The 21,913-nt window shown below is 39.4% G+C and overlaps 2 protein-coding genes across 8 annotated transcripts in view; one reads left to right on the top strand and one right to left on the bottom strand.

Annotated features, from left to right (window-relative positions):
• MED7 (mediator complex subunit 7) overlaps positions 1–21,913 on the top strand; it is a 101,715-nt gene that overhangs the window by 32,128 nt on the left and 47,674 nt on the right. For 2 of the 6 annotated variants that reach the window (XM_043988776.1, XM_043988778.1), the window contains exon 1: positions 12,469–12,509. The exons of the other annotated variants lie outside the window; for them this stretch is intronic. The gene's annotated coding sequence lies outside the window, so the exon portion shown is untranslated. Of the gene's footprint in view, positions 1–12,468; positions 12,510–21,913 lie in introns of those variants that run through there. 6 annotated transcript variants of the gene reach the window in all.
• Positions 1–21,913, bottom strand: part of ITK (IL2 inducible T cell kinase) — an 87,861-nt gene that overhangs the window by 50,097 nt on the left and 15,851 nt on the right. For both annotated transcript variants that reach the window (XM_043988774.1, XM_043988773.1), the window contains exons 2-4: positions 11,568–11,672; positions 3,615–3,696; positions 840–968 (exon numbers count right to left, since the gene is read on the bottom strand). In XM_043988774.1, the coding sequence (XP_043844709.1) occupies positions 840–968; positions 3,615–3,696; positions 11,568–11,672 (316 nt within the window). The remainder of the gene's footprint in view (positions 1–839; positions 969–3,614; positions 3,697–11,567; positions 11,673–21,913) is intronic.

The raw sequence follows: 21,913 nt of genomic DNA, 5'->3' as shown, positions 1-21,913 counted from the left end.
ATTGTCCTTATCCACCCCCTCAGGGAAGTCTTCACATGCTTGTGATAGACATCCCCCTAACTCATTGACAGGTCTACAGCCCTGAGTACCCTGTACTAACACTGGTCAGCACCATTTTGAAATCTGTTTACTATATCACCATATTCTGTTCTTCTGATGTTCCAGGAGAAGAGAAGGTGTGATTGAGTCCAGTGTTCACTCTTGCAAGTGCAGGAAAGGGGGGAATACTGTGAAAGTGTAAATTCTCACAATTGTGTGGGGTTGTGGTAACTCTCATGAATGGAAAGAAAGGGGCATGTGATGGCAGCAGTCATCCCATACTTTGCCAACACACACGCTGATATTTTAAGAGAACCACCATGAAGAAAGCTCATCGAGTAAAAGAGAAAGTGGTGGGAGGAAGGAATCAATTAATAAGCACTTATTAAGTGCCAATAAGCCCTTAGTAATGCGCCAGACACTGTGCTAATTGCTGTGGATATGAAAAAGTAAAAGTAGGCACTGCCTTCAAAGAACTTCCATTCTAATGGGGGAGGCAACAAATACATAAAGACACCTGAAAAGAAAGCATAATCAATGTGGGATTACACATTTCTTACTAAAATATCACATTACATTTACTCAGTTTGGTGATCTTCTTTCCTTTCTAGTCCTTGAGGCTTTAACAAAATTTGCCACACATGAGAAAATTTAGGTTGCCAATGGGGATGCCCAAAGATTGGGGGAGGGGTGTGTGAACATGTGAAATTACTCGGTACTATTAGAAAGACAGAGATGAGATCTTACCATCTCCAGGTACATGATAGTACAAGAGCTCCAAAGAGGGAATGTATTCTTACCATTCTTGGTTGGATCATACTCAGCACAGCCAGATGCAAGCTTTTCAGTCTGGGCACAGCATCTCCATCTCCCATCCATCCAGAAATTGGGGTGGTACTTAGACACTAAACTGTTGTTATTCTTGGTTTCTGAAAGAGTTTGATAAATATTTAGATAAAGAGAGGCAGCTGAGCTGTTTTGAAGACAAGTGGAATGGCCTGAGTCCCTGATGTTAGCAATAACAATCTCTTTGGTTTAATGTAAAGTCAAAAGGCCTAGGTTACAGTCCCAGCTCAGATACTTCCTGAGTTTCACCAAATCTATCTCATCATCATTTTCTTTATCTGTAAAATGTAAATAATAATACTTATACTGCCTGCCTCACTGGGTCATTAGAAGACAAGACTATTGAACTTGAAATCAGAAGACCTGGATCCAAATAAATCCTGGTTCTGCTATTTACAATGTTTGTCACCTTGGAAAGTGTTTTAAGCTCTATGGGCCCTAGTTTCCTTACTTGTAAAATGAAAGGAATTGAGAGAGGTATCAAACTGAAAAAGAAACAGATTCCTTTAGGATGATGACAAATTTTTGTTGTTGTTCAGTTGTTTTTTCAGTTGAGTCCAACTCTTCAGTTGGACTGCCCCAACACTGAATTAGAAAACAACAAATTAACATTATCTATGTTGTATTTTGTTCAATATTCTCAATTACATTCACATTTGGTAGTTTTTCGGGGAGGCGTGTGGCCTACTTGCCTCAGGTTTTACAACTATGGACTAGTTGATCTCTAAAGTTCCTTTCAATTATAAATCCCATGAGCTATGGCAATGAATATCACTCAGAGCAACCAAGAATAATTCTGATGAGTAACAAGTGGTGCAACAGAAAGGATTCTGGATTTGACATCAGAGGACCTGAGTTTAAAACCACTTACTAACTGTGTGACCTCATATAAGTGATTTAACATTTCCAGGCCTCCATTTCCTACAATAAAATAAGGCAGAGGGACAAGACGGCCTCAGAGTTACCTTCCTGTTCTCAATCAGTGATCCTATGATGCCTCTATTGAGGGAAATATCAGGACAATCAGTGATATCGGTTTGTGTCATTGCTGTCTTAAGACAACAATGTCATGGTTGAAAGAACACAGGATTAGGAGACTGAGCACTAGTCTTGGTTCTGGGACTAACTTTGGGCAAAATTGGGAAGATCAATTCAGCTCTCGAGGCGTTTGTCTCCTCATCTATGACATGAGGGGGCAGATGACCTCTAAGATCCCTTACACTTGTAACATTTTGTGAATCTAATATAGATTGGCAGCTTCTAATAGGCAGGATGGCTTTGATTCTGTCTGGTTTTGATTCTGTCCAGCACACATCCAGAATAGAGCTTACTTAATAAATGCATCTATAGGTGGTCTGAGGTCCCAGAACTATGGGAAAATGTGACTCCTTATGAGCCTCAAAAGCTTTTCCCGGGGCAGCTAGATGGCGCAGTGGATAAAGCACCGACCCTGGATTCGGGAGTACCTGAGTTCAAATCCAGTCTCAGACACTTGACACTTACTAGCTGTGTGACCCTGGGCAAGTCACTTAACCCCAATAGCCTCACCAAAAAAAAAAAAAAATTAAAAAAAAAAAAAAAAGCTTTTCCCAATTCACCAAAAGTAGGAACTGGTTGAAGAACTTTAACCTGTCCAACAGTTGGCCAAATAAAGAATCTCTCCTTCTAAAGCACACTCTATGAATCTAGTGGAAACATCTCTGCACAAACTAGACTATTGAAATCAGTGTGCAGAAGTGCGTCTGCCACATTTTTAGGGTCTCTCTATTTGTTTTGGTTCTGAATAAGAAATTCCATTTTTTCCCCTTAAAAGTGGCAAGCTTAGCAATAGCTGCACAGTCCCAAAATAAAATTCTCATATTTGCTGTTTTGTTATAAAGCAGAAATTTACATCATGCATGTAGCTCATTAAAGTATCCATGAGGAATTTTTGCAAAAAAAAAATCTAAATGAATGACTGAAGAAGATCTTTTACAGTAAACAGAAGTCATAGAGAAGTAGAAATAAAAGAGATTTTTTCTTAAAAACCAAAAACCAAAACAAAGAACACTGATCAGATGCCACTTCTAAATTATAAACTCTTCTCTAGCAAAACTTGTGAGCACAATAAGCTGTGGTTGAACAGGGTAATTCTAGGCAAGAAAGCACTTTATTAATAGTTTGGCCTTACTTAAATTAAAACAAACTATTCATTGGTTTATTGGCAGTCAGGTAGCACTGTGGATAGAGTGCTGGGTCTGAAGCCAGGAAGAATCATCTTCCTGAGTTCAAATCTCGCCTCATACACTTCCTAGTTGTGTGATTTTGGGGCAAGTCACTTAAACCCTGTTTACCTCAGTTACCTCATATGTAAAATGAGCTAGAGAAGGAAATGGCAAACCATTCTACTATCTTTGCCAAGAAAATCCCAAGTCAGCTCACAAGGAGTCAGACACAAGTGAAACAACTAAATAACAACAAAAGTGTTTCATTAGAGAGGCAGTGAGATCTAGTACTTAGAGGGCTAGTAGTTGGTGTCAAGAAGACCTGGGTTCAAGTTTTACATCTGACACTAGCTCTAGCTATGTGACTACAGGCCAATATCTGTTTATTTTATGAAGTTATAGGTTTGCTTTAACCTGTATTGGTAAAGGAAGTTTCCCTCACTGAAAAAAAAAAAAGCACAGAATTTTCATGCATTTCTTGTCACTGTTATTCATTGTTTTTATCATAAGCAAATGTCTGGTTACCTTCTTTAAGAGCCAACACCCATCTCTGTCGGCTCTCTCGATCAGGAGCGAATACGTATAGGAGATAATTATCGTGTACCACCTGGAGTGGGAGACATGCAACAAAATGAATAAATGCAACACAAACCTGTTGTCTGACAAGTTGCTTTTTTGCTTTATGGAATTTTGGCTGGTTCTTTAGATGAGTGGCTTAAACTTTTTGGTCTCAAGATTCCTTTATACTCTTTAAAAATATTATGGAAGACCCCAAAGAGCTTTTGTTTATGTGGGTTATATCCATCAATATTTACTGTACTAGAAATTAAAACTTCTTAATATTATGAAAACAGTTTTGACCTTGTGGGCTCCCTGAAAAGGTCTCAGGGACCCCAGGGATTCTCAGAGAAGCTGAGAACTGCTGGTGAATCTGTTTGGCACTGTATCAATAAAATATTTGGATTCTGAGGTATCATAGTGTAGGGATTAGTTTGGAGTCAGGGAGGCCCGGCTTCAAATCCTGCCTTTGATACTGTAACTGTATGACTGTGGGAGAGCCGTTTACCCTTTCTAACCTTGATTTTCTCATCTGTAAAACTGAAATAATCACAGCATTAGTACATCTCTCAAGAGCTATCGTGAGGTTCAAATGAGATGATGTATATAAAAGTGCTCACCAAACTCTAAAATACAATAGAAATACCAAGTAGTCTTTTTTTGTGTGTGTGGGGCAATGAGGGTTAAGTGACTTGCCCAGGGTCACGCAGCTAGTAAGTATCAAGTGTCTGAGGTTGGATATGAACTCAGATCCTCCTGGAATCCAAGGCTGGTGTTTTATCCACTTCTCCACCTAGCTGCCCCAATACCAAATACTCTTAAAATGACAACTGGTGAAATTATTAAAATAATGCAGGTCTTCTGGTGGTTGGTTAATTTAGTCTAAGAGTAAACATTAGGTGGACAGCTAGGTGTTGCAGTGAATAGAGCACTGGGCTTGGAATCAGGAAGACTCATCTTTGTGAGTTCAAATCTGGCTTCAGACACTTCCAAGCTGTGTGACCCTTGGCACAGGGACTGTTAAGCGTGCAAGTCACTTAACCCTGTTTGCCTTAATTTCCTCATCTCTAAAATGAGCTGGAGAAGGAAATGGCAAACCCCTCTAGTATCTTCGTCAAGATAACCCCAAATGGAGTCACGAAGAGTCAGATGCAACTAAACAACAATAAATGTTAGGCAGATTAGGTTATTGTCCTTAGATTCTATAACCTCTTGCCTTCAGTAAAACAACTGACTTACAGAAAATAGCATTTTGACCATCAGGAGACAAATTTCTTCTTACTAAGAAAGAACATTTATTTCTCAGGCTGCAATTCTATAACAATTTTTGCTTGCTCTTTCTGGCATATGTGATAAAGATATTAGATGGAAAATATGCAATCAGATTTTCAATCACTAAGCACTAAAGTAATTTCTTTCCTTTCAAGTTTTTAATTTCTTTTCACAAAAGTCATAACACAAGGGCTTTTTTCCATAGGAGAGAAATTTTCTCCCCATGCCATGCTTATAATAAATGTTCACAGTTTTGGTTTGGGAGACCCTCCAATAAGGGAATAATTATCTACCTTTCCAATTATATGACTCTCATCAGAGTCATACCAAAGCAAGCAGACAGCAAAGATTTATTAAGCAGTAATATGTGCTAGTTATTTTTCTAGATAATGAAGATACTCAAATGATTTGTGATCTCATCAATTTGGGAGTTCACTTCAATGTTGCAGATTGCAACCACTCTTGTCCATGCCTGCTCATAAGTGATCTATCCAGCATGATAGAGGTCTTCCTGATTTCATCTTACATTATGAAGGTACCAGTGAATCTCTCTGGCTAACTGTCAACTGTCCCTCACCCATGACACCTGACCAGCCCATCCTTTCTTCCTATCATATGTTTCCATGATGGCATCTTGGAATAACTCCTGTTATTCTTCCCAGTGCCTCACTGGTTATATGTAGCTGCCTGCTCAAACCCATTGTGTCTCTTAATCACTATGTGATATTCCCTATAATTCTTCAGACACAGTTCTATTACAGGTCTTGCTACCATAAAGAAATAACCGTAGAATGCTAGTATTAAAAAAGGTAAGCTTTTTTGCTTCATGGGAAGCTTAGGGTCATTAAAGGAGTGTTGTAACTTTTCAACTTCATCTCTTCCTTTTGTTCAACTTTTAAACTATCTTGTTGTCTATCATATACAAAGTGATAAACAAGTTCCAAGAGTTTTCCTCCCAATTTTATGCCATGATTTGGGCAATATTCTTCATCTTCCAGCTCTTTCCTATAGGGATGGTGAAGCCAAACTCTTTTGAGTGGTAACACATCTCTTCCAGGAAGTTTTGCACTGAGCCTGATTTGATGTAATAAGTACAATGTCATCTGGTGGCCCTCCTCCACAGAGAAACTCCGTGACTTGGATTCTAAACTAGATCTCCTTTAACAGAGTGGCAAAGTGTACACGTTGGGCAAGCATACATCTTCCTGTTTATAGGCCTTGCCTGATGTTTATAATCAGAGAGTTGTTGAACAAAGTCATTGCTGTTGTGATTTCTGTCTCTCAGCGAATGATTTTTATATATAAATGGAAACTACAACATTGGAAAAGAGCCTTTGAGGTAACATTTTGCTTTTCCAATTCAAATATTTTTCATAATCAACAAATGATAAACCAAAAAAGGATCTTATCTTTACATCTCTCAGTCAATTGCCAAATGATAAGGATGTTGGATATTCCTTGTGAAAGTCCTATTGCTACCCTTAACTTGGATGTTGTTGATTCATGTACAGATGACTTTCATAAGGACTTATATAGGTTGGAGGGTAGGAACATAGGTCAGTAGCTGTTCATGTTTTCTCAGCTGTCTTTTTTTTTTTTAGTGTTAATAAGATTTGAGGGGTTGTTTCCTGCTTTGTCTTTTGTATCTTCCTCCCCTCTATATTCTTTTCATTATCAATCTCTCAAAACTCTCACAATTTTGTCCTCTATATGTATGCATATTATATATGTATATATACATACATATGTCATATAACATATGCATGCATACATATACATACATATGTCATGTCCAAATGCAGTGGTTCCACTATCCTTGCTAGGGGGAAAAATGTTTGTTATAGCAATCATTACAAATGTCTTCTATTTTCTTCTACTTCTTATTCTTTCATTTTTGTTTTTAATTGCCCTTGGCATGACTTTGCTTGGTTGAATTTTTTGCCATGCTTTCTTTAAACTGGTCTTATTTTCTAATTTCAGTAATGATGCCACTTTATGAAATAACACTGCTTATAATCAACCACCGTCCTTCTTTATGAGATTTTACAAATGAATTTATATTGTAAACCATTATTACTTTTAGCTACCATCTCTCTGCTGACTATTTTGTCTCTTTATTGTGGCAATAGATTTAAAGCAATTAAACTTCTGTATAAAAACTGTATCAATGTCACATCTGATATCCATTTCCCGTAGCTGATTGAGATAAGACCCAGGATTTCATGGATCCAGGAAACTCTCATTGAGGAAATTATCTCAACCAATATAGATTAGAATTATCTCTGCAAAGGATACTGTTAGAGAGTTGCCTGGGATGCTGAAAGGTTGTCATTTGCTCAGGGCAGCTATGTGGCAGGCACAGTGGATAAAGCACTGGCCCTGAAGTTGAGGACCTGAGTTCAAATCTCACTTCAGACACCTACTAGCTGTGTGATCCTAGGCAGGTCACTTAACCCTGATCGCCTTAAAACATCTGGGGCCTTTTCTAGTTGTCCTGATATATATCTTGTCATTGGACCCAGATGGTTCTGGAGGAGAGAGTGAGGTTGGTGACCTGGCATGGCCCTCCTTTATTTAATACAGCCCTCCCTCACTTAAATCCAATTCAGTGCAAGTCATGACAGACATCATGGTCCTCTTCGAGAATGAAGGACAAGGTGGGGGGGGGGCAGCTAGGTGGCACAGTGAATAAAACACCAGCCTTGGATTCAGGAGGACCTGAGTTCAAATCCGGCTTCAGATACTTGACACTTATTTAGCTGTGTGACCTTGGGTGAGTCACTTAACCCTCATTGCCCCCCCCCCCCGAAAAAAAGAATGAAGGACAAACAACAATAATAACAACACTTGCTCAGGGTCGTACAGCCAATATGTGTCAGAGTTGGGAGTTGAACCTAAGGTCTTCCTGAAACTGAGGTCAGTCAGCTCTCTCTCCCCTGTGTCACACTGCCTCTTTTTATTGCTAATTTCTTGTTTAAGTAGTTTAGGACTGAGTTGTTTCAGTCCTCCGTATCTTTTTCTCATTATGACTTTTTTTCTTCTTACTTTGGAAAAATATGGGTTTTGCCCTGACACATCAGTGGTCTGCCTGTGTGCAGGCTTACTCTTGTATAATTGATTTTTTTAAAAAGCCTTTCCCTCTGTGTTAAAATATATTCTATTTCATTTAGCTTATCAATTCTGTTCTGGAAGAAAGTATTCATCATATAAAAGGTGTATAATCTACAATTTTTGGCCTCATTGCTTTTTTCCTGAATCATGATTTTTTGCAGAATTTTCATATTTATTGTTCACCTATTTGCCCGTGATAGGCATAAAATCATACCAATCTCAACATTTTTGCTGAAAACAAAAAATGGAAGTTGAAACTAAACGGAAAGATGGCTCCCACATCTTGGAGAAGCAAAGAAAGGATTTGGCAGGATGTTTTTGTCATGTTTAACAACCGGCTTTCCACACAACACACTTTGAAGGTTAATCCGCATTATTAACATTTTTTCCCACCAATTTCGTAAGTCTAGGCAATCAACAAAATAATAAATCAAGCCTTGATTTATAGCATTGGCCTATTTCTAAGGTGTAAATATTCACATTGAACTCTCATAAGCATGTTTGACCTGACTCCAGCATACCCCTGGTTCAAAGGCATCATCAAGAAACTTTATTTCATGGGATATCTGGTCATCTTATATTATAATATCATTAGAATTTGCAAAATGACTACTGTCAAGCAAATTCATGCTTATGCAGGATGAAAAGGTAGAAAAATTCTATCAAAAACTTGATGAAATCTAAAATAGATCAATATATACTTTATATTTGATGACTTCAATGCAAAGGTAAGGATGGTGAAAAATATAAAACTTGGGGATACAAAGATCAATATTAAACAATCCCTGTCCTCAAGGACATTCTATTCATGGAGGTGTTCAGTCGTTTCTGACTCTTTGTGACACCATTTGGGGTTTTCTTGGCATTTGCTAGTGGTTTGCCATTTCCTTTTCCAGGTCATTTTCTAGATGAGGAAACTGAGGCAAATAGGATGAAGCGACTGGCCTCAGGGTCTGAAGCCAGATTTGAACTCAGGAAGATGAGTCTTCTGACTCTAAGCATACCACCTAGCTGCTCTTCTGAGAGACAACACTTAGACTTATAAGTACACAGAAGTATGAATAAAATATACACAAGAAAGTACAAAGGGATGGGGGTGGAGATCAGTAAGAGGTAAAGGGATCAGGAGAGACCTCATGTAAAGACCTGATATTTGAGCTGAGCTCTGAAAAAAACCCAGGAATTAATCACAACTTCAAAAAAATTCATGAGGAAATATACCTCCCACCTCTATGCATAGAGGTGCCAGACTAGAAGTGGAAAATAAGACATTCATCTCAGACAAGGCTAGAAGGGAAGCTTGCTAATAGGGATAAGAAGGGAAGGGTTGGTGTGTGGGGAGAGATGTTGTTGTTTGTCCTTCATTCTTGAAGAGGACCGTGACATCGAGAAGGAAAAAGGAGCATCGATAAAACATTTTTTTTAAAAAAAGAACAGAATAAAAAAGAGGAGCAGATGGAGACTCAGATAGAATGATTGTGTTAGTCTTATTAAACTTAATATGCATATTTCTTTTTAAAAAAAAGACTACATAATAGAAGCTCACAGTTTCTTATACAATCTTTCTAGTTTCTTAAACAATCTTCTTCCTACTGGTAGAACACTGGCTTCCTAAAGTCAGGGTCTGTTTTTGATTTTTCTTCATAACCCCCAGCTTCAGCTGGGGCCAGGCACATAGTGCTTAATAAAGGATTGTTGATTGACTGACTGCCCTTTGTATCTTGTTTTTTTGTGTGTGTTTGCAAATGATCACTAAGTTTACAACAGAAAAATAAACAAACAAACAAACAAACAAATAAATAAAGACCAACTAGGATTCTAAGCCAAGGAGGTGAAAGAGTGCATTATAAGTAGGGGGAGTTCAGTGGGAGTGGGGGATGGCCTATGCAAAGGCCATAGGCAGGAGATAGAGGGCTATGTGTGAGGAACTCAAAGGAGAGCAGTTTGCCTGGATTGAAAAGTATAAAAAGGAAAGTAATAGTTTTTAAGTCTGGAAAGTAGGTGGTCACCCAGCTGTGAAGGACTTTAAATGCCAAACAGAAAGTTTTATATTTAATTTTAGAAGTAATAGGGGCAGCTAGGTGGCACAGTGGATAGAGCACCGGCCTGGAGTCAGGAGTATCTGAGTTCAAATCTGGCCTTAGACACTTAACACTTACTAGCTGTGTGATCCTGGGAAAGTCACTTAACCCCAATTGCCTCACTAAAAAAACAAAACAAAACAAAACAAAACAGAAGTAATAGGGAGCCAATGGTGTTTAGTTAACAGGAGAGTGTCATGGTCTGATCTGGGCCATATCACTTTGAAGCTACGTGAAGCAAGGATTAGAGAAGGAAGAACACTGAGGCAGGGAGATGTGATGATATGACGGGAATTCTGAATAGAATGCAGGTACATACTGCTTATGAAATCTAGTCTTTTGCACTCAGTAATAGCAAAGTCATTATTCACCTAGGGCTCTGCTGCAGGCTTAGCTGTGTGGTCTTGGGCAAGTCACTTTTCCTATGGGGGCATCCAAGATTCTATGACTTCTCTGATAACATACCTTTCATGCACATCTATCTCCAAATCATTGGTTAGGGACTGCCTGGTTTGCCATTGTTGAACTTGGGGCCCCACTAAAGGAGGGACTCCTTTCTTTTTTCAGTTTGCCTTAAGTTTCTTTTTTTATTTAGTATTTTTTCCTCAATTACATGTAAAAAACCAATTTTTAACATTCATTTTTTAAAACTGTTGAGTTCCAAATTATCTCCCTTTCCCTTCCCTCCCCTCATATTGAGAAGGCAAACAATTCAATATAGGTTATACATGTATAGTCATATAAAACAGAGGGACCCCTTCCAATAGAATGGTAAAGAAATTCTTTGGGGTGATGGACTAAAGGTTGTGGAGATAGCACCTTTAACCACATTTTGCTCATAGCCTCTGAAATTGAAACTGACACTTCTGCTTGTAATCCATTAGTGAAAAAGAGAACACAGATATCTTGGGGACCTGCTCTAAATTACTCACAAGTAGACCAAAAACTAGGTGGTGCAGTGGATAGAGTGCTGGGCCTAGAGTCAGGAAGACTTATTCTTGAGTTCAAATATGACCTCAGACATTTATTAGCTGTGTGTCCCTGGGCAAGTCACTTCACCTTACTTGCCTCAGTTTCTTCATCTGTGAGATAGGCTGAAGAAGCAAATGACAAACCACTCCTGTATCTTTGCCAAGAAAATCCCAAATGGGGTCATGAAGAATCAGATATAACTGAAAGATGACTGAATAACAACAATAAAAAAGACTCAGGTCAGTATTCTTTTTTTTTTTTTTTAGTGAGGCAATTGGGGTTAAGTGACTTGTCCAGGATCACACAGCTAGTTAAGTATTAAGTGTCTGAGGCTGGATTTGAACTCAGGTACTCTTGACTCCAGGACCGGTGCTCTATCCACTGCACCATCTAGCTGCCCCCAAGTCAGTATTCTAATGACTAAGCCCAGTCATTGTGATACTAGGAATGAGAGGCTGGCCACCTTATAGTATAGTTGACTTACTTGGAAGGGGTATTTATAGTGGCAAGGGATGCTGATGTCGCTCTTCACAATCTCCACACATTTGATTCTGGAAAGTTCAATAGAACCCTTCAAAGTTCGCTTTTTCTGTAGAGAGAAAATCATAACTCTAATTAAGGAAGTGAAATTCAAGAGTTCTTCTGAATGATGGAGACAATGATACAGAGGAAAAATCGGAATTTGAAGTCAGGGACCTGAGTTCAAATCCCACTTTTTTTTTAAGTGAGGGAATTGGGGTTAAATGACTTGCCATGGGTCACACAGCTAGTAAGTGCCAAGTGTCTGAGGCTGGATTTGAACTCAGTCCTCCTGACTCCAGGGCTGGTGCTCTATCCACTGCGCCACCTAGCTGCCCCTCAAATCCCACTCTTTTTTACTGCTATGTTGTCCACCAGAAGCAGCTAGGTAGTGCAGTGGATAAAGCACCATACCGGAAATCAGGAAGACCTGAGTTTGAATCTGGTCTGAGATACTTATTAGCTAAGTGACTCTAGGCAAATCTTTCTCAGTTTCCTCATTTATAAAATAAAAAGGTTGGTCTTGATGACTCCTGAAGTCCCTTTTGGTTCTAAATTTATAATCCTATGATTAAAAATGCTCCATCATCTGCTTCTCTTTCCTTTTCCAATCCTTAGTTCTCCCTTATAAAGCATCCCCCTGCCAAAATTACTGTGAGCTGGTCTATCTCCATCCTTATACTTTTGTAAGAATGATTGTGTGCTCTCCATAACAGATGTGCATGCTGCTACTTACTCACCATCGGTACAATGTACTCTGAATTATTTCCCATTAGTGATGATAGGTTTTTATGCATCACATAATAATAGATATCAAGCTGGAAGTGACCTTAAAAGTCATTTAATCCAACCCTCTTGTTTTACAGATGAAAATACTACCCCAGAGAGGAGAAATATCTTCCTGAAGGTAATACATGGAGTAAGTGGGAGAGCCAGAATTTTAGCTCAGCTTCTGTGACTCCAAGTTCAGCACTCTTTCCCCTGCTAAATACATAGTATTTTGCAAAATTTCCCCATGTGACTAATGACATACATTTGAGAGGCAAGCAGCTGAGGTTTAGGGTAGGTAAAGCCTCTGGTCATAAGCACAGAAGAGCTAACTGGTTAACCTATGGTTCCAACCTACAACCTCATTAGTTCAATAATTTAAACCATATGTAGCCCTACATAATACTATGAGTTGAACAAAATTGACATTCAGGAGCCCCTTCTCATTGCTTTCTATAACTACCAGGTACCATTTCTAGTCATAGTACCTAGTGGTGAAGCAATTGGACCTGTTTTTATGCTATACATCACATCCTAGACCTTTCCCTTTGTAATATCCCCACCAAAACTTATCCATCCTCTGTGTCCCATTTCCCAGGGGTCTTCCTAAGATAGCCTGACAAAGTAATCCATGTTAAGATATTTATGACTTCCTTAGGATCACCAGTGAGAGTCTTGTAAAACAGTTCTTACCCCCATGGATTTGGCTATATCACCCATAGGGCAGGAAACTCAAATCACCCAAGGGCAAACCACACTACATTTACAGTATCATTGTTGCCCCTATATTAAAAAAAAATTAAATTGCATGAGTGTTTGTAGAAGCAACCAGCCTTCCTATATTCTTTCCCCTCAAGAAATAACCAATGGAGATACATATATAAAAAAGTTTATTGGTATCACCTAACGTAAGATAGGCTACTTTGGAAAGTAGTGAATTCCCTCTCATTAGAAGTCTTCAGAGGGGCAGCTAGGTGGCACAGTGGATAGAGCACCGGCCCTAGATTCAGGAGGACCTGAGTTCAAATCCAGCCTCAGACACTTGGCACTTACTAGCTGTGTGACCCTGGGCAAGTCACTTAACCCCAACTGCTTCACTGAAAAAAAAAGTCTTCAGAAATAGACTCAAGTATACTATTTTCTCCTTTCTTTCTTCCTTTATTTTTGGAGGGATTTGAGCTTTCATCCACAAAATGACTAATATGGAAATAGTCTACATGACTGCGGATGTATATCCTATATCAGATTGCTTACCATCTCAGGGAGGAGGGAAAGGAAGGAGGGAAAGAATTTGGAACGCAAAACTTTAAAAAAGTTACAAATTGTTTTTACATATAATTGGGAGGAAAATAAAATATGATTTAAAAAAGACACTAGATAGCTATTTGTTGAGGATACTGTAATGTAATTTCTAGTTTACATAGAAGTTGAATCAGATGACATCTGTGATGGTGTCCAAACCGAACATTCTATGATTCTAGGACTGCATCTTCATAAAATGAAAGTAAATCGGGATAGAAAAAGTAGTACTAGTGTCATCGACTTATTTTATGACTTTGGATAAGTCACTTTATGCCTCTGGGACTGTTTCTCCATTTGTAAAGTCATCGATGCTAGATGGTCACTAAAGCCCCTTCTCATCCTCAAAGCCTATGGACCCTACATGGAGAATTAGTAACAGTTGCCTCTAGGAGCCTCTAGGAGCATACCGTCTCCTCAAACACAAGCTAGCTTCTCTTTTGAGTCTGCCACAGCTGGGATTCAACAATGTAACTCTCCCCATAATCATAGTTCTTTAGCATAGTTCATCTGAGTAGCTTCCAAAACAGGCTGAGTACAAAAGATTGCTTTCCTGCATCCATCAGCAATCACCCAGAAACATGGAGCACATATTTGGGGGTTACGGCACTTCCAAGGCTTCTGGTTCTATACCTCTGTTGTCCAATTGACAATATATCTGATACAATGAAAGGAAAGAAAGTGGCAGCAGCCTTGATATCTCTTTGCTGATGTTGCTATATTTGGAAACAAGTTAAAAGATTTTTTAAACCTTTGCCAGATTGAAGAGCTAATGTGGATGCTTCCATACTCCTTCTGATTAGTGACATTGCTTTCTCATTTTTTAATTTCCATTTTTATTTAATGTGGGGAGGGAAAAAGAGGGGAGAATAAGGTGGGTGATTTCATTAGAGCCCCCCTCCCCCGCAGTTAGGAAGCTGCCTTTACTAATATGAATGATAGCACCTGCTTTGAGAATTATTCTTAGAGATTTACTGAGGAAACTGAGAAGTTAGTGGACTTGTCCAGAATCACATTGATTGTATGTGACAGGAGCTAGTCTAGAATCTAGGTCGCCCTAATTCTACTCTAGCCATGATACCACACTGTCTTTGTCCTTCCTATTTGTTAATGTCCTTCATCATTAACTTCTCAGTGCCATAACCTTCCCAATTTCTAACATATGAGAAGCATATGATTCTTTGAGTCAGTGATATATAAGGATCAGGGGATTTTTCCTTGGAGAAGAGATGACTTGGGATGGGGGGTGGGCACGATTGTTGTCTCAAGAAGGACTACCAGGGGAAGCTAGGTGGCACAGTAGATAAAGCACCGGCCCTGGATTCAGGAGGACCTGAGGTCAAATCAGGCCTCAGGCACTTGACACTAGCTGTGTGACCCTGGACAAGTCACATAACCCTCATTGTCCCACCAAAAAACAAAGAAACAAAAAACAAGAGTAATAAGTGGGAACTTGCTGTAAATGAAAGCTCTCTAAAAACAATGCTCTGCTTCAGGAGGTAAGGGGTTCTCCATTCTTTAAGATTTTCCAACTTTGGCTAGATGACCAGCTGTTGGGTATATTATAGTGGGGACGGACACTGAAGTCCCCTCTAGCTCTCAACTTCTGTGATTTTATGATTCTGTGAGCATTGGTGTAGTTGTTGTTGTTCATCCTTTATTCTCAAAGAGGACCAATAACATCATGAGGGTGATGACTGGCTCTTGGATTGGACATGAGTGGGGCAGAACTGTACAAAATCATCAGCCTTACTCTTTCCTTCAGTCATTGAAGTTCAGTGGCAAGACAAAGGTCAAGATGACTGGTGATGGCCCAGGATACACTGGATGACCTTGGCCTTTCTAAATTAAGGTCTTTCCCAGGTCCCAGTAGAAAGAGTTAGGTAAGGGAAAGTTATCAGTAGGGCTTGGTTCTAATCCAAGCTCTGTCACAAGTCTGTGTGACCCTGAACAAGTAATTTCCCCCTTCGTGGCCTCATTTTCCACATCTGTAAAATGGGAAAGATGGGTGGGACTAGATACTTCAAATCTATTATGATAGGATCCCTCCCATGTCTAAAAGACAATGTTTATAACAACCTGGATACTTCTAGGAGCTATGTAAATAAGACTTGAAATATGGAGGATGAAGCTAAATGATGGTTTGAGCATCTGGTTTAGAAAGAAAAGTCTATGTGAGAAGCCCTAAAATGTGAGGCCAAGCCTCCTCAGTTCAAATACAAAACATCTATCTTTGGGGGCAAAAACTTGCTCCAAAGGGTTTTTAATATTCTTTTATTTTTAAGTGGGAAGCTACACCAAGACTGCTGTTCCTAAGACTCAAATAGCCTGTTTCATAAAGTTTGCTTTCCTGATGAACCCATTGCTATGTTTGAATGGGCTTAATACAGGAGCCTTGAAATCCTTTTTCACTATCATCTGACTGTCCAATTTTGCCTTCAGAAGCCATTCTACTCTCTTTGTACTCAGTCACAATTTCCCCCATAGCCTCTTCTGATGCCATATGTGTCCTGATGCCTTGGAAACAACCAGCCAGCTGTGCCTGAGTGAACCACCGGTCAGAAGGTTAAACACAATCCTGTGTCTGGGAAGTGTCTATTGCCCTGTAATCTCCCCCAAACAACTGTGCTATTTCTAAAAATGCCAGGATAAAACAGTCCAAGAAAAACAGTAAAAGGTCACTCCCATAAGCCAAAGGGAGCCCAAGCAAAACCTGACCTTGGTTTTTTGTTTGTTATTCTGTCTGCCTAGCTCAGAATCATATTATCTTTTGGTCTCATCTCTTTCATCAGTGGGGTGCATAGCTAGATAATATTTGGCAACCTCAGGGCTTCATGTAGGATACTTGGCATATATACATCACATTTCAAAGGGTAAAACTATTTATGTCCAATTGCATGTAAAAAAATGCACTCTCCATGAAAACATGTCTTTTTAATCATCCTTTAAAAAGAATGCATTTTATGGTTGCGTGGCTCAGTGGATAGAGGTCTAGCCTTGCGAGCAGAAAGTCCTAGGTTTAAATTGTGCCTCTAACATATACTAGCTGTGATACTTAGACTTAACTTCTTCATGCCCCAAGACGTTCTCTAAGACTATTAAGGTACACAATAATGGATAGAGCATGGTACAGACATAAATGTGATGGAATCAATGTGCAGAACAAGACATATATTTTTGGGTGATGGCCAATGTGGGAATTTATTTTGCTTGACTGTGCATGCTTCTTACAAGGGTTTTCTTTTCCTTTTTCCAAGGGCAGGGGGAGAAAATAGATTTTAAAAATTTTTTAAAAATTAATTTAGGGGGGGCGGCTAGGTGGCGCAGTGGATAAAGCACCGGCCCTGGATTCAGGAGGACCTGAGTTCAAATCCGGCCTCAGACACTTGACACTTACTAGCTGTGTGACCCTGGGCAAGTCACTTAACCCCCATTGCCCTGCAAAAAAAAATTAATTTAGGGGGCAGCTAGGTGGTGCAGTGGATAAACCACTGGCCCTGGATTCAGGAGGACCTGAGTTCAGATCCAGCCTCAGACACTTGACACTTACTCTCTGTGTGACCCTGGGCAAGTCACTTAACCCCCATTGCCCTACCAAAAAAAATTTAATTTAAAAACAGATTTAAAGACTATGAGGTAGGGGCAGCTAGGTGGCGCAGTGGATAAAACACTGGCCCTGGATTCAGGAGGACCTGAGTTCAAATCCGGCCTCAGACGCTTGACACATACTAGCTGTGTGACCCTGGGCAAGTCACTTAACCCTCATTTCCCCACAAAAAACTAAATAAATAAAGACTATGAGGTACAGATGAGTTGCCAATATGCATTAGCAGAGGGAGTTTCCATACCAAGAGTTCCCCTCATCAATGAAATCAGACTTTCCCTTATAACCCATGGGCTGGATTCAATTCCACAGCCCTGATTTGTTATTCTGGACTCACTCCCATAGTCTTGTCATTGGGCTGTCATTTCAGTTACTTCAAAAAATGTTTTGCCATTTTCCCAGGGGTAATAATGCCAGCTCACATTTACACACACACACACACACACACGCATACATTTGGTATATTTGGTATCTGTGTGTGGGTGGCTTTATGTATATATGTTTTATGAAGCACTTTATATACACCATCTCATTTGATCTTCATAACAATTCCAGAGGAGGGGAGGAAGGCAAATATTATTATCCCTACTTAACAGATCAAGGAACTGATATCAGAGAGGTTAAGCAACTTGCCCAAGGTCATACAGCTAGTAAGTTGTAGAATCAGAACTAAACCCCAGATCTTCTGATCCTGTTTCTTGCTCTTTCCATTATAACCACACTTTCTCACGATTCCCCCAACACTGGAACTTTCTTATGCACCTGGGATGACACCATGAAGGCAGTTGTCTATTTCACCCATCCTATAGCCCAGCACCATACACATTTTAAGGGAATTTGTCTTTGTTGGTGGTAGTTTGTTTAAAGGAAGATCACTTGTTATGATGGATAAAGTGTTGGATTAACAGTCAGGAAATGTGGGTCCTACTTCTGTATCTGTTGCTAACTAACCAAGAGACTTTGGGAAATTCTCTGCTTTCTCTGGTACTTAGTTTTCTCCTATGTAAAATCAGGTGGTTGGACTAGAAAATGTCAGAGACTCCATCTGGATCTCAGGTTCTATAATTTTATGAGTTACTAAAAAACAAACAAAAAACTCAGGGATCTCCTTGAAGATTCTAACATTGCCCATGTGAAAAGTACCCAGGATGAATCACAAGTTCACTCACTGCCTGAGGTCTTTATACACTTTACGTAGAACACCCTATTTACCCCCCTGAGCTTCCTCTTCTCTCCTAGGATACAATGTCAGTGCTGACTCAAAGTAGAAATGCTATTAATAGAAACTCAAAAACAGCTCCCATCCAGCCATGGTTGGGTTTTTCCTGAAGGTTCTCACCTAAACCCTACATGCTAAACTAATGAGATTTGTATTTGGTAGTGCTGAAGGTTTTAGTGGACAATTAGAACACAGCAAACTCTAACCAACCCATGACTATCCTTTCTTTTTTTCCATAAGACCTTCCCCACATAGACATCACAGTCACAAAATTTTCCCCCTTCTCTGGTAGTATGAGGCTCCACAAGGATGATTGTGGGATAGAGAAAATCATCCAGATCATCTTACAATGGGTCATTTTATCAAAGATTGTATCCTGCTTACCACTAAAAGAAGGGACAATATTTGACTACATTGTGAATTTGCCAGCAGAAGATGGCAGCAAAACTGTCAAACATCTAAAGGATCTGTCTGGCTACTGTGGCAACCATAAGACATATTAGTAGTAAAAAAATATTTAGTGAACCTGGCTCTAATACTTCTGCATGTACAGATGGAGCTATAAGTTCAGAGACTGTGCTGTCCTACTTGGAATCTTTAAACTAGTCATATTCCCTCGGAATATTAACCAGTTAGGCCTGCATCTTATATGGGTACAGTTCCCTATGTGTTAAGAGATTCTCCAAAAGGAACTTGTTAGGTGTACAAAATACTAATCAGGAGTCTAACGTGACTGATAGTTCATCAGAATGAAGTAGGGTTGAGATTTTTACCCAGATACTTGGAGTAAAAGTGGAGGTTTCCACCTAAATTATCTGGCACGGCTATCTCTTTGCTTCCGCTTCAGTCTGCAAATGCTGTTTCAAACCAGTAATTATTTCAGTGCTAAGTAATGTGAAAGGTAAGTTTAAAGTGCTTTTGTGTGGCTATCTTTCAACACATTGTGGTTTCTGTCATTGGTCTGGGGTGAAGTTTCAGCATTAGCCTCAAATTCAGTTCTAAGCAAGAACCCATTTCTCTGATAATTGTTGATTAATTGGCCTGAATATTAGCAAGGAGTATTAGTGTGTGGGGGGGGGAGTAAGTTTCATGAAAGACTTTTTTCTCTTTTTGCTTGCACACTTATTTACTCATTGTGTGGGCTTAATAAATATTTCTGAATCTAAATGCATTGAACTAAGTGGGGGAAAAGAGACAATTAAGATGTACCTCAGAGAAAGAAGCCTCTCTTCATTCCTTCATTTTTAAAAAATGTACTAAGTGCCTACTATATTCTAGGCATTTGAGATACAAAGACAAAAAATCAAATCCCTGCTGTCAGGGAGTTTACAAGTTATTGAAGTAAGAAACAAATATACATATAAGCAAATACAAACTATATATGCAATGTAAATACAAAGTAATTGGGACAGGGACACCAATAGATGGAGAAATTAGGGAAAGGCTATGTAAGAGTAGAGTATCTGAACTTGGCTCTGAAGGAAACTAGAGATTCTTAGCATCAGAGGTGAGGAGGGAGTGCATTCTAGGCACCGAGGACATTCACTCAGGGAATTTTATTTATATTTTTAAGGCAAACATTTATTGACTATAAAATCACAATGGATATTATTTATCAAGCTAAATAATCGAAAGCTTAAGCTTTAAAAAATTCAAAATTAACCTTTACTTTAAAATAAACTCTGCAAATGACTCCTTTTAGTCAACCTCTTCTCCTTCAACACAGACCAGTTTTTTCACCCTTATCTTCTCGGATTTAAAAACAGAGGAGGAGGAGGAGGAGGAGGAGGAGAAGCATCTTTGTTATGATACTCTTCCCCTACGTCCACATTTTGCCATGAAGCACATGGTGGTGTTTAAGGTTTGGTGACCAAAGGTACATCCTTTTAAAATTTTAACTTTTTTTCCTCCCTTAATGTTATTAACTACAGCCTTTTTAAAACAAAATAGCCAGAGGAGTCAAGGAGGAAAATAACATCTAGCTGATTTTTCCTTGACCCAACTACAGCTGATTGGAATGACAAGAGAAGGAGCTCAACCTTCTGGGGTGGGCAGCCATCCACCTACCTTCCTCCCCCATAGGAACTAGGCTCTGCCAAGAGCAAACACTACCAGAGCAGTCAAAGAAATATTAGAGCCTGGAAGGCCATAGAAGGGCCTTTGATTGTGGTGCAGCCAGGTAAATAGACATTCCTACTTCTTCCTCCTTCACCAAAGCCTGTTGGAATCAGTGAAGGGATGTTAGTGGGAAATGGAAGAGAGCAGCAAGAGTAGCAGAGGTGGCAGTTGCGGCAACAGGGGGACTGGGAAGCCCTCCCTCAACTCTTGTGGGGTCTGGATCCCAGCTGTGATGATAAGATGGCAGTTCACACATTGTAATGTGTCTAGGCATACCCAGCATACATTAGATACATGCCCATAGATCCAGATCATGCTCTCAAGGAACTTACATTCTATTCATTCTGAGAAATACTACTAACAAAATGAGCAATAGTGAACTGTCCATCATTGAAGGTCTTCTGGTGAAGGCTGGGCATTCATTTCTTGAGGTTAATGTAGAGAGCTTTCCTATTTAGGGTGTGGTTTGGACCAAAGGGAGAGGCAGCTAGCTGGCACAGTGGATAGAGAGCTGGGCCTGAAACCAGGAAGACTCATCTTCCTGAGTTCAAATTTGGTCTTTTGACACTAGCTGTGTGACTCTAGACAAGTCATTTAATCCTATTGCCCTCAGTTTCCTCCTCTGTAAAATCAGTTGAGAAGGAAATAGTAAACCACTCCAGTATCTTTGCCAAGAAAACCCTAAATGGGGTCACAAAGGGTTGGACATGACTAAAATGATTGAACAGCAACAAAATTGGACTAGAAGCCTCAGAAGTCTTTTTCAAGTCTGGAATTCTGCAACTTGAGGGTGGTGGTTGGCCACAAGCCTCCTAATTTCTATATGATGATGTAAAATTTGTCTATATGTTGTAGAGTTTTTACACAGATACCCCAAAGACAAAAGGAAATCCATTGTCATCAAGGACAGTTAGGCACAGTTCTTCAGTGGCCAATTTTCTGTTTTCCTAGTGATCACTAAGATTTGTCAGGCAAACCCTCCTTTATGGTGTGGATTTTATTATTTTAGAGAAGAGTTGACAAGCACAATGAAGTGGAAGTCATTTCATTCACATGTACTATTCTTCAATCAACCAAGCAACAGGCAAACATTTGTTAAGCACCTACTACAATATGTGCCTGGTACAGTGCTAGATGTGCCAAGCACTGAGGATATCAAGACAAAACCAGTCTCACTCTTCAAGGTTACAGTCTTCTTGAGCAAAGCAACATGTTCACACAAAAGTAAATACAAACAATACACAGGGTAAATATAAAGTAATTACATGGAACACTAGTAGCTAAGGGGATTGGGGAAAGTCCT

This window comes from Dromiciops gliroides, chromosome 2 (genome assembly GCF_019393635.1).
Source record: "Dromiciops gliroides isolate mDroGli1 chromosome 2, mDroGli1.pri, whole genome shotgun sequence".
Taxonomy (NCBI): Eukaryota; Metazoa; Chordata; class Mammalia; order Microbiotheria; family Microbiotheriidae; genus Dromiciops; species Dromiciops gliroides.
This window is presented reverse-complemented; position numbering and strand designations above follow the sequence as displayed.